Source organism: Saccopteryx bilineata, chromosome X, assembly GCF_036850765.1.
Source record: "Saccopteryx bilineata isolate mSacBil1 chromosome X, mSacBil1_pri_phased_curated, whole genome shotgun sequence".
NCBI lineage: Eukaryota > Metazoa > Chordata > Mammalia > Chiroptera > Emballonuridae > Saccopteryx > Saccopteryx bilineata.
This window is the reverse complement of record NC_089502.1, coordinates 44,204,064-44,217,006: the sequence shown is the minus strand read 5'-3', so window position 1 is coordinate 44,217,006 and position 12,943 is coordinate 44,204,064. Positions and strand designations below refer to the sequence as shown.

General features: G+C 39.6%; 1 protein-coding gene across 3 annotated transcripts in view; it reads left to right on the top strand.

Moving 5' to 3' along the window:
* RNF128 (ring finger protein 128) overlaps positions 1 to 12,943 on the top strand; it is a 112,566-nt gene that overhangs the window by 46,443 nt on the left and 53,180 nt on the right. For 2 of the 3 annotated variants that reach the window (XM_066249593.1, XM_066249594.1), the window contains exon 1: positions 263 to 1,006. The exons of the other annotated variant lie outside the window; for it this stretch is intronic. In XM_066249593.1, coding sequence (XP_066105690.1) covers positions 514 to 1,006 — 493 coding nt within the window. In that variant the 5' untranslated portion in view covers positions 263 to 513. Of the gene's footprint in view, positions 1 to 262; positions 1,007 to 12,943 lie in introns of those variants that run through there. 3 annotated transcript variants of the gene reach the window in all.

Genomic DNA, 12,943 nt, shown 5'->3' with positions numbered 1-12,943 from the left:
GCGCCCTTCAGGTAAATGTTAGGATGAAAAATGTGTTCTTGAAATTCAAAACGAACTCGAATGTTACCAAAGAGCTTTTGAATGTTCGCATATTCTATAGTCCCTCACCTGTCCATTTTTCCTAAAACCACGCGACACACCTGGCCACACAGCCTCAGATCCTACTCTACTGCTTGTCCATCCTGTTACCCTTTTAAGAGGCGGATCCCGCAGTGTCCTTTCCTCCCTCCCAGCCACCTCTACCCCCAGTCGGCTGGGCGGAGCTTCACGCCAAAGCCCCAGAGCCCGACACGGCCGCAGCGGAGCGAAGAGTCCTGGAGCTGCGAAAAGCTGCTTCTGCGGCAACATCTCTACCAAAGCTACGTGCCTCTGGGCTTGAACCTAGCTCGCCGCTTGTGCCAGTCTCTCCTCTCTCTCTCCCCACCTGGCGTGCACCTGGTCAAGGCCAGGGTCCTGCCGCTAGCAAGGAGGACGCGTGTCCCGGGCCCTAGGGAACCGCAGAGCGAGCGCGCCATGGGGCCACCGCCCGGGGCCAGGGTCTCCTACCGCGGGGGCTGCGGCTTTTCCCGATTGCTGGCGTGGTGCTTCCTGTTGGCTCTGAGTCCGTATGCTCCCGGCTCCCGGGGAGCCGAAGCTGTGTGGACCGCGTACCTCAACGTGTCCTGGCGAGTTCCGCACACCGGAGTGAACCGCACCGTGTGGGAGCTGAGCGAGGAGGGCGTGTACGGTCAGGATTCGCCGCTCCAGCCTGTGGCTGGGGTCCTGGTGCCGCCCGACGGGCCGGGAGCACTCAATGCCTGTAACCCACACACGAATTTCACGGTGCCCACCGTCCCAGGGGACTGGGGAAACACGGTGCAAGTCGCTTGGTTGGCCCTCATCCAGCGCGGAGGGGGTTGCACCTTCGCAGACAAGATCCATCTGGCTTACGAGAGAGGGGCGTCTGGAGCCGTCATCTTTAACTTCCCGGGGACCCGCAATGAGGTCATTCCCATGTCTCACCCGGGTGAGTGCAGTTACTAAATTGCGCCCTTCCAACCCCCTTCCAAAGCCAGTTTCTCTTATTTTCCTTGGTGCCCTCCTCCTCTTCCTATACCCTTGCTCCGAAAGAAAATAGAACGAGTGTCTTTCTATACTCTCTGAGTGAGGCAAGGTCCTCTCTTCCTTGAGATTCACCCTGCGTGGGGGGTTGGGCAGGAAAATCCTTTAGAATTTGCCTCTGGTAGAAAAGGGTAAGACAAACAGTGCGGAGGCTGGCAACTCGGGAAGGAGTGTTGGGGCTCTTTGAGTCGCCTTTACCTGGTGTTTCACAAGGGTGTCATGCATTGGATTAATTGGTGGTGGGCTTGGGCTTTAAAATGACTTGGGAGAAGACTGCCTAAAAATCCCTTCCTCATTCTTTTCCTCTTTAACAGCCTGGGGCCTGCAGCATATTTGCCCCTCTGCTCTTGCTTGATTTTTTCTCCCTGTTTCCTAGTACCAGGTACAAGATTGTGTCACTGCCCTGTAAACTTCATTGCAGTTTTGGTGGAAACATTGCTTAGCTTTTGGGCTCTTCTCTGCCCAGAGGTCTCAGGTCTCAAGTGATTGTTGGTATCAGTGCTTTCCTTTGCCTTTGAAAAATCTGATTTAGTGTTATTGAGTGACAAAAGAGGTGATTAATTTTACTGAAAAAAGAAGAGGCTTTTGCATGACGAGAGCAAAGGCCTAGACTTTGGAAAAAGTATTACAAGTGGGTCTTAAATTTGTGGAGATGATGTGGGTTACTATTTTTCTCTCTGCAGTTATCTTTCCAGAAACCTTTTCCCTAATTGTGATTAGATATACATACTGTATGTATAATGATCCTAAGCCCCAAAGGATAAAGAAACAAGTTTGAAGGAAAAAAAAAGAGACATGATAGTATATCATAGTTGTTTAGAGTTGAGCCTCAAGTCAGACCTTGGAATTCTGAGTCCATTGCTGACTAGTTGTGTGACCTTGGGCAACTTATTTAAAGTCTGTGAGTCTGGGTTTCCTCATCAATCAAATGGGAGAGAACTAATAACTACTCCCATAGGTTTGCCTTGAGGATGAAATAAAATAATGCCTAGAAAGAATTTAACACATCATCCTTCTCAGTAAAGTTTAGCTAATAGGATTAGTCTTTTAAGAGTCATTGGAGAGATGAATCTACTTAAATACTTAGAGGTATTTTTTTGTTTGTTTTTCGCCCTAAAACACTGTGTTTAGCACTGCCTAGAGAGCTCTTGCTTTGAGTGCCTGGGTGGCATAATGGAAAGAAGGCTGAACTGGAACTCAGGAGATTTTAGTCTCTTCTTTGCCTCTACCAGTGTGTGACCTTGTACTAGTTACTCACTAGTCAAATGATAGTATAGAGGTAGGATTTGGAGGCCAATTTGGCAGAGTGTGCAGAGACAAATGTGAATTAGATGAACTGTAATATCCCTTTCAGTTCTAAAATGCTGTGATTCTTAGATTTTATATTGATTAAAGAAGCAACTGTATCTTTCTTGGTTGATAATTCATTGATTAAAATGAAGTTCCTTTTTTGTCCGTTTTCTTTTTTATTGAATTTATTGGGGTGACATTGATTAATAAAATTATATAGGTTTCAGGTGTACAATTCTATACATCACCTGTATACCGTATTGAGTGCTCACCACCCCAAGTTAAGTCTCCTGCCATCACCATTCATCTCCCCTATACCCGCTTCTACCTCCCTCAGCCCCCTTTCCTTCTGGTAATCACAATACTGTTGTCTGTGTCTATGAGGGTTTTGTTTTGTTTTTAGTTTTGTTTTTTTCTCTCTTATTTTATTGCTCATTCCCTTCTTAAAGGCTAATAAAAATGAAGGATAAGGACTTGGTAAATTTTAAAGTCCTTACATTTGAATTGGCTACCTAAATGCAAGGGTTTGACTTTATTGCCTCCAAAATGAGATTCACATACATATGTGATTTGGAATTGAGGAGAACTCTTTATTAGAGAGTTTCTATTCAGACTGTTTTCATCTTACTTCTGTTAAGGATATAAGCTTAATATTTACCTGAAAGTTTTAGGGAATAGTAAAATTAATTCTTGTTGTACTCCCACTCTGTGCCAGGCACTCCACATACATCTTTCTTATACCTTATTGAGAGACAGTATATTATGCTAGGAAAAGCACAGGCATTGTAGTAAAAAACGGGAATCAATTTCTGGATTTACCATACAACAACTTTGTGTCCTTGGTCATATTATTTAACTTGACTGAGTCTCAGTTTTCCCATCCATAAGATGGAGATAATATTACATTGCTGTGATTGCTAGGATAATATGTGTAAACTACCTAGCAGATAATAAACACTCAAAGTTAGTTATGATAATAGGTGGATGCTAACAAGATGCAAAAACTTAACTTGCAAATATGTGACTATGGAACTGTCAGTTTGAAGACATACACTGGGAATCTGATCATGGCGGTTTTGCTTCAGGATACTGTATAGAAATAATGCCCTAAATATCGATCATTTCATTAAACTATATTGAGAAGGAATTTTTATACTTTAAAAAATTATTATTATCTGAAATGATAACTATAGGAAAGTTTACCTTTAAACTAACTAGGTTAAAAAAACTATCTAGTTATTTGAGGTGTGGAATCTTATTTCTCCCTTGAATGGAGAAACTACTTTTCAACACAGGGGGAAAATCACTTTGCATTTCATTTATGTGTGTTGTTGAACTTTTTTTCCCCTGAAGTGCTGTTTTGTTTACTTTGCTCATTCCTGAGATAAATCCTGGAGTTTACTGTAATTTCTGGTCAAAAACTACCTATCTTGTATCTTAGTGGCAGAGAGGTAAGACTAAAGGTTAAATGCTGTTTATCTCAATATATGATAGATTGCTGTGAATTGCACAAGGGCCACCAAATGTAGAAAAGCCAATGCTGTCTTCTTTTCTCACAAAAATCCTTCTTCGCCCACTCTCACAGGAGACTGTGCTTGAATTGTTCGGCCTTTGTTGGAGTTTGTGCTGAGTATCCGCACTCTTACCTGTTACAGTCCTGTGACCGTGAAGACCTATTTGTTCCAAGTCAAAAGAAGTAGCCAGTTTAGTTCTGGTTTAGAACTGTTTTAGAACAGTTACTTTAAAATTGTTTATCAGAGAGAAACTCCACTATTTAAAAGCAATTGATTAGGAAAATGGGGCTGTTTTTATGTGTACCAACATTTTTAAAAAAGGTAGTTTTAGCCTTGTATCAACCCATGTACTTTATTTATGTGTAATATTATTTTGGTTGCAAAGTATCCAGGGTATCCTGATTCACACAGATAATTGTGAATGATATACATTTATTAACAATTTGTCTTGCAATCTCAATATTTTTCAGTCAGATCAATCCAGAAACCTGGAAGAAATTAAGAGAACATTTTGGTTTCAAAGTTTAATTACTATTGATATGTCTTTTTTTTAACTTTTTTTTTTTTTTGTATTTTCTGAAGTTGGAAACGGGGAGGCAGTCAGACAGACTCCTGCATGCGCCCGACTGGGATCCATCCAGCATGCCCACAGGGGGCGATGCTCTGCCCATCTGGGGCGTTGCTCTGTTGCAACCAGAGCCATTCTAGTGCCCGAGGCAGAGGCCATAGAGCCATCCTCAGTGCCTCGGCCAACTTTGCTCCAATGGAGCCTCGGCTGCGAGAGGGGAAGAGAGAGACAGAGAGGAAGGAGAGAGGGAGGGGTGGAGAAGCAGATAGGCGTTTCTCCTGTGTGCCCTGGCCGGGAATCAAACCTGGGACTCCTGCACGCCAGGCCAACACTCTACCACTAAGCCAACCGGCCAGGGCTTGATATGTCTTTTTTAAATTGTATTATGTTGACATGGTTTCAAGTGTCCTACTCAATGTAACATCGTCTACACACCGTATCATACCCACCATGTCCCTTGCAAAGTATCTTTCCACCCCCATGTCTTCCCTTTTGCCTGCCCATCCCATACCTCCACCCCCACCACCACCTTTCCCTCTGGCTATTGCTCTGTATATATGTATGATGTATATATGTTGTTGTTGTTTTTGTTTGGCTAATCCCTTCACCTTCTTTGAGCCAGTCTCCTCTTCCTTCTTCCCTCTGACAGCTGTCCATTTGCTATTCATACGTATTAACTATGAAAATCAGAAAAAGAAGCAACCAAAATTTAAACTAAGTATTAAAGCCATCTAAAATGTAAGATTGTCACAGTGAGACAGGTATAAATGGTATTGTTATTGTGCAACTAACTTCTGTTTTCACCATATAGATGGGTCTGAGCCTTGCATGCTGTCTAATTGAGAATAGCCCGTGGGTTCAAGTGGTGTAGATACTTGCTTGTGCAATTTTCTTTGAGTCAACATGTGCAGGCATGACTTTATTGAAAGACCTGTACAGAGCTACAACTTTTATAATCCATAACACATTTACAGGAACTTGAAACATATTCGATAGGAAGGTAAGAGAGCATTATTCCTGAAGGCTGTAAGAAAGTAAATGAACTAAGTATTTTAATTAATGGTTGGGTGGAAAACAGTTGTTTCTATACATTTTTGAAAGACAATAGAGCAGTGGTCCCCAACCTTTTTTGGGCCACGGACTGGTTTAATGTCAGAAAATATTTTCACGGACTGGCCTTCAGGGTGGGATGGTTAAATGTATCGCGTGACCGAGACAAGTGTTAAGAGTGAGTCTTAGACAGATGTTAACAGGGGAATCTGGTCATTTTTTAAAAATAAAATATCATTCAGACTTAAATATAAATAAAATGGAAATAATGTAAGTTATTTATTCTTTCTCTGTGGACTGGTATCAAATGGCCCACAGACCGGTTCCAGTCCGTGGCCCAGGGGTTGGGGACCACTGCAATAGAGCATATTAAGAGGTTAGGCTCTGTCAGTATTCTGAAAAATTTAGACAGGTTATTTTACTTCTTTAAGTCTCAGTTTTCTCCTAGGCAAGATGGGCATAATAAACTTGCCATATAAGGTTGCTGGAATTAAATCAGCTATATAGTGCAGATAATGTTTAAGACAATGCCTGGCTTATAGGAAACTGCTGCAATTTTTTTCTATCACAATTAAGTTAGTTAAATGTATTTAGAAAATGAAAATTGAATCTTAGGTTTGTAGTACACAATTTGCAAATGAATAGCCTAGCAGTGCTTTTCAATCTTTTTTACACTGGGGATCGATGAAAATAGGAGAATTATTTCAGGTACCTCTAAGGCAGAAATTATCCTGAGCATAAGTGAATTCAACTAAGATCATTGGGTCTATAATCTTCATACAACATCAGGGTGGTTAACTCTTTCCCGTACTGGTCCCCGGACTGGTGATCAAAAACACTGGCCTAGAGTACTTCAAAGTCCACATTGCCTGAAATCCTAAATTAAACTCTTTAGGAATAGTGTGAGTAGATTGAATTCCTTATGAGAAGATGATGTTTTGACCCACCTGTGTTTGTCATTTTTTCTCGAATAACTGCTTCTCCTTCAATCTTCTACCAATTTTTTTTTCTCACAAAGGACTATGGGATAGTATTTTACACTGATTTATCACCACCTAATCCCTTCTAAACCACTTAATATTTAGTTTTTATTCTGTTTTTGTTTTCTAGGATGTTGACTTTGAAATGAACTTTTTTCAGTAGAGTGAAAGGTTCAAAAGAGAAGAAGAGATTGGGTGTGATGCTTTACCAAAGTAAAGCACCATTCCTAAATCTGTTTGCAGATACATCCTTTCTGATATCTCTGCACTACTATATTTGATACTATTGACCACTCCTTTGAAACCTTTTCCCAAAGAGTTTCTTGCTTTTCTTGCCTCTCTTTTGTTTAGTTTTATTTTTATTATTTTATTAATTCATTCACCTAACACCTCTTATCCCTTGCATTCAAACCTAGGCCCTCAATAAATACTCCCCCTCCAATAAATAACTGCCACGTCCAATTGATTCTGTCACTTTAAATCTTCTAACATGCGTTCCCTTCTTTCTTACAACTGTTATTACCCTGATTTTAGTTCCTATGTCTTCTCATAGAAACACATGCTTATCCTCCTTATTAGTCTCCTGGCCTCCAGTGGTTATTTCCCTCCAGTTCTTCTGCATTGCCACTGGAACACAGCTTGCATCACATATATGCCATTACTCAAAAGCCCATTACTTAAAAATTTTAAACTACATTTCCCAGAAGACTCTTAATCTAGTCCCAGCCTACTTTTAAAGCTATCTAATACCTCTCCTCTCCTGCTGATCGCCAAATTTACTCTCTCCTTTCCCATTACCATTCCTTTGCCTATATTTCTGCTTTTGCCTACATACGCTTTTCTTCCTAGCTCTGCTGGTCAAAACTTCTCCTTTAAAACCCAACACAAATGCCTCTTTATCTTTGAAGTATTTCTCAATTCCTTCTTTTCCTCTTCCCACCATAGCCCACACTAAAAATGAAATAATCTCTTTTCTTTGCTCCCTTAGCACTTCATCTCTTATAGTACTTCCTGCATTTTGATGGTAGTTATTTGTTTATATATTTTACCTGCCTACTGGATCATAATAATTTTACTATTCTATTAATTTTCATACTCCCCAAAGGAATCTTTGTACTGTATGTGCTCTGGAAATCCTTATAGAGTTGTCTTAAGTACCCAAGAATGCCAGAGTGTCATAAGATTCAGTGGAAGAGTATCTAGTCGAAGGGGATTGAAATTCAATTCACTGAGCATTTATCAAGGGTCTACTCTATGCTAGACACTGTGCTACTTGACTGAATATACAAAATAGTTAAGGTAAAGTAGGGGGAAAAAGAGTGTACAGATTCTTCAAGACTGCAACTTTTCTAATTTTTATGGCAATCACCAATATGGGCCAGTTTCTGGGTTTCTAATAGCAAAACAACCTAGGTAACAAAGAAATAATAACAATGAGTTTTTACATTGAACTTTTCCCATTCTATTTTTGGATATTTTAAAAGCTTGATTAAATCAGCAGTTAATTTATGTCTCCAGTTAAAATGTTTCCATTGAACACGTTAGTAAATGTGGAATTCTATAATATAAAACTTTTCAAAAAAGGAAATATTGCTTGATTAGCAAATTGTTTTTCTAAGCATATAAAAAAACCTTTTTTTCCCCTAATCCCTAGAAAATCTCTATTATTCAGAATGCTGTATTTAATCTCTATTCCTAGGCTTGTGGAGGAAATAGAGGAAAGTATCAAAGACACTTTCCATGTTCTTTTCTATTATGAAATTAATCATGCTTCTTGCAGTAAACTTAGAAAATACAAAAATATTCTTAAATAAAAATGGCATAATTTCACAAAGGTAGTACTGTTAATATTCCTTCCTGTCTCTTTTTTCATGTATAGGTATAGTTTTGTATCCTACTTTTATCATAATGATTATTTTTTCATGAGTATTAACATTGTATTAAGAAAATACATAAAACCTGACCAGGTAGTGGTTTAGTGGAGACAGAGTCGTCCTGGGATGCTGAGGACTCGGGTTCCAATCCTGAGGTTGCAGGCTAGAGCGTGGGCTCACCAGCTTGAGCGCGGGGTCGCTGGCTTGAGCGTGGGATCATAGACATGACCCATGGTCATTGGTTGGCTTGAGTCCAAAAGTCGCTGGCTTGAGCCCAGAGGTCACTGGCTTGAAGCCCAAGGTCACTGGCTTGAAGCCCAAGGTCGCTGGCTTGAACCCAAGGTCACTGGCTTGAAGCCCAAGATTGCTGGCTTGAGCCCAAGGTCGCTGGCTTGAGCCCAAGGTCACTGGCTTGAGCCCAAGGTTGCTGGCTTGAGCCCAAGGTTGCTGGCTTGAGCCCAAGGTCGCTGGCTTGAGCAAGGGGTCACAGGCCTGGCTGGAGCTCCCTGGTCAAGGCACGAGTGAGAAAGCAATTAATGAACAACTAAGGTGCTGCAATGAAGAACTGATGCTTCTGGTTTCTCTCCCTTCTTGTCTGTCTCTCCCTGTCTGTTGCCTTCTCTCTCTCTCTCTCTCTCTCTCTCTCTCTCTCTCTCTCTCTCTCTCTCTTTCGCTAAAAGAAAATATATACAATTTAAAGGAAAATATAATATGCATAAATAGAACCATTTTAGCATTTTAGCATGTTTGTTGCAATTTCCTCCTTTTGTTCTGGATAGTTGTTATTTAAAGAATTATATACTGTATATTCAGTTTTGTATCCTGTTTGTTTATTGTAAGCATTACCCCATGTAATTAAAAATAGAAAGAAGGTTCTGTTATAAGTTGAAGGTGGTAATCTTTGAATGGGGGGCAGATTGAGCATTTCTTCCATCAAGTAACAGTAAGAAAATGCAGAAATGTTGACAGGTAGTGGTGAAAATTGGAATATGCACTGCAGAGATTTACATAAAAATATATTTACACCCTGGCCAGTTGACTCAGTGGTAGAGTGTCAGCCCGGCATGTGGATGTCCCAGGTTCAATTCCCAGTCAGGGCACACAGGAGAAGCCACCATCTGCTTCTCCACTCCTCCCTCTCCCTTCTCTTTCTCTCTCTTCCCCTCCTGCAGTCATGGCTTGATTGGTTCTAGCCTGCATCGGCCCCAGGCACTGAGGATGGCTCCATGGAGCCTCTGCCTCAGGGGCTAAAAATAGCTCCTTTGTAAGCATAGCTCCAGATAGAGGACACATTGGCCCCAGATGGGGTTTTCCAGGTGGATCTCAGTTGGGGCACATGCAGGAATCTGTCTCTCTATCTCCCCTCCTCTCACTTGGAAAAAAAAGAAAAAAATATAAAGAAATATATATATATAAAGATATATATATACTTATTAGCCATACATTTTATCTGGTCTAACCCACGTGAATTGTATATTGTGGCCTTGGTCTTTCAAAAGGTTTTGTCACCATTTGCACTTTAGTTCCTTCCCTCCCATAAAATTCCTGTACCTGATATCTTTGCCACAAATAAGGTTTGCACCAAGTTTCTGTGTTGCTTGGTTAAGTAGCATAGAATTGACTAAAATGGCTTTCTTATTTCATGATGACCACTTAACTATAAACTATTGTTGGGGTTTCCCCCAAAGTCTACTTGATGGAGTACCACAAGTATTGCCTAAGGATGAATACTTTTTTTTTGAGACAGAGACAGAGAAAGGGACAGCTAGGGACAGACAGATAGGAAGGGAGAGAGATGAGAAGCATCAATTCTTTGTTGCAGCACCTTAGTTGTTCATTGATTGCTTTCTCAAATGTGCCTTGACTGGGGGGGGGCTACAGCAGACTGAGTAACCCCTTGCTCAAGCCAGCGACCTTGGGTCCAAACTGGTGAGCCTTGCTCAAACCAGATGAGCCGGTGCTCAAGCTGGCAACCTCGGGGTTTCGAACCTGGGTCCTCTGCATCCCAGTCCCATGCTCTATCCACTGTGCCACCGCTTGGTTAGGCTACTTTTTTATATGTAAATTTAATTGAAGCATAAATACATACCAGAAAAATATGGAAATCATTAGTGTATAGCTCAGTGAATTTCCACAAAGTGAACACACCTGTGTAACTAGCACCTCAATCAAGAAACAGAACAGAACCAATACTCCAGAACACTATTTTACACCCCAAGATGAAGAATTTTTCAGCAGCACAATTGTCAACTTTGCCTCTTGAGGAAATCATGTCTTGCCGCATGTGGTAAGAGCTTAGTCACCCACGGAAACAGTCTTCCTTCACGGCATTGAAGCTAGTTAACTGTAGCAATCCTCAACTATATACTATAGGGAATTATTTCCAACTATAGAGTAAATGTACTTTTGATGCAGCTACTAAGCCAGTTCGGAGTTGCCACAATTTTTAATTGATTTTTAATTTATTGTGTTTACATAGATTCAAGTGTTTGACCGAATACATCCCCCCACCCCCGTGTTCCCCTTAACATCCCCCTTGTCCCCCTCCCCCAACACCCTCCCCCCTTCCCTCCAGGATTTGCTTTTCTGCTGTCTATAACGCTGTGTTATGTATGTATAATTTCACCAATCTATTTTCCTTCTCTGATCCCATCCTCTCATCCCTTTTCTGTCTGTCTGCTTTCCCTCTGGTCCCTTTGATCCCACCTCTGTGAACTGAGGAAAGGAATAGAGGCAGAGGAGTTGCCACATTTTTTATTAACACCCACTTTGGAGCCCTTGGTTAAAGCAGAGCACAAGGGCTCTTTGTTACTATTCCGTTTCCTGTTCAGTCTTTTTCTTTATTGGTTCTATGGATATCTTTCTATATATGGTAGTATATACAGTAGTTAGTTATTGCTTGAATTTATCCATAAGCTTGTTACAATATTCATTTCTTTCAAAAAGAAAGTTTGGTGATTTATGCCTGACTTGATGGAGGCTGTTAAGTTCACAATCTAGTCATTATTTACTTGGTTTTAATGCTTGAATGCTCAAGTTAGATATAAATCAGTGATTTTCAAAACACTATCTAACCCTATTTATTTTGACCTTTTTTGAAAGATGATGGTACTAGAACTCACTTGTGTGTATGTCTGTCTCAAGATATTAATCATTATAATTTCAGATAAAATATTGAAGCAGCTTAATTAAATCCTTCTTGCACCTAAATGTCTTAGATTTTAAAAAGAAAATACACCAAAATATTAATTACCCTTGGTATTTCTGGTGGTTGAATTATGGGTGATTATTTTTCTCTCATTATTTTTATATATTTTCTGAACTTTTAATACTTGAAACTTTATGCTTATGATAAGAAAAATAAGTTATTAAAATGGAACAAAATACTCCTATGGTTTTAATAAATCTTAAAGAAAACATTAATGATGTGACTATAGCAGCAATAGGAACAGAGCATATCTGATAATAGAAATGATTTACAGACTACTATGAGAATTTAAAGAATTGGTTTGGCTTTTTGAATATATCTAACCCATATGATTTTTAACATGGCCCTTTCTTGTTAACACTAGTTTCTTAATATGTAAAATGAACCTTAAACACTGAATAACTTAATTTTCCTATTTTAGTATGGAATATTTATCTTCTCTTTATACTTTGTATCACTATTTGTATTTTTTTTCCTGCCTTACACACATATATACACACACCTCACCATTTTTAGAATTTTTGTTTTTTTCTCATTAGAAGCTTTCTTCCCCTCACTAGCTCCCCTCAATATCCATCATTTTCAATACTTTTCAGATTAGTGCTAAGTTTCACAGCTTAGTATGAAGAAACCAATATATTAGTAGTTTTCACCCATGACACATTGGGTTCATCTGATGACAGCAGTTTTTGTCATTCTAGAAAACAGCACAAATTTTTAGGATAAGGACAGAGAGGTATCATGGTGTTCTTATTGTACACTTTATTAATAATATGCAGAACATCAAAATAGCATTTAAGACATCATTAAAATTGAATTAACTTGGTTTTCAAATTTTTATTGAATTTATTGGGGTAACATTAGTTAATAAAATTGTATAGATTTCAAGTATACTTGTTTTTTATAATTAGCATTTCTCTTGAAATGATATTCTGCCATATAGAAATGCACCAGTTGGTGGTTCACACAAGAAACTAATTCAAGGGCAGCTTCTGTACAATTTCTTTTTCTTTTGGGACATGTTTTATGACCTACTTTTCTATCCCTTTCATCTTTCCTCCATAGCTTGATTAATTCTACTTTAAGTAATCTTACATACCCACATAAATACACACACACCCCTTCTTGGGGCCCCATCTTTTCAAAAAGTTTGAGCTTCCTTTTATGTGATTCCACTTCTTTTGAAGTGTAGTTAACAAACAAACCAGTGCTCTCAGTATCTAAGGACCTTGAATGTGTCCATAACTCACTTACACAATCTCTGAAAAAACCTGTCATCAACCATGTAATTTTTCTGATTAAATATACATTTTTCTTATGTCCCAGAATTTAAGGTAAATTTTAAGTGCTTTTGTTTG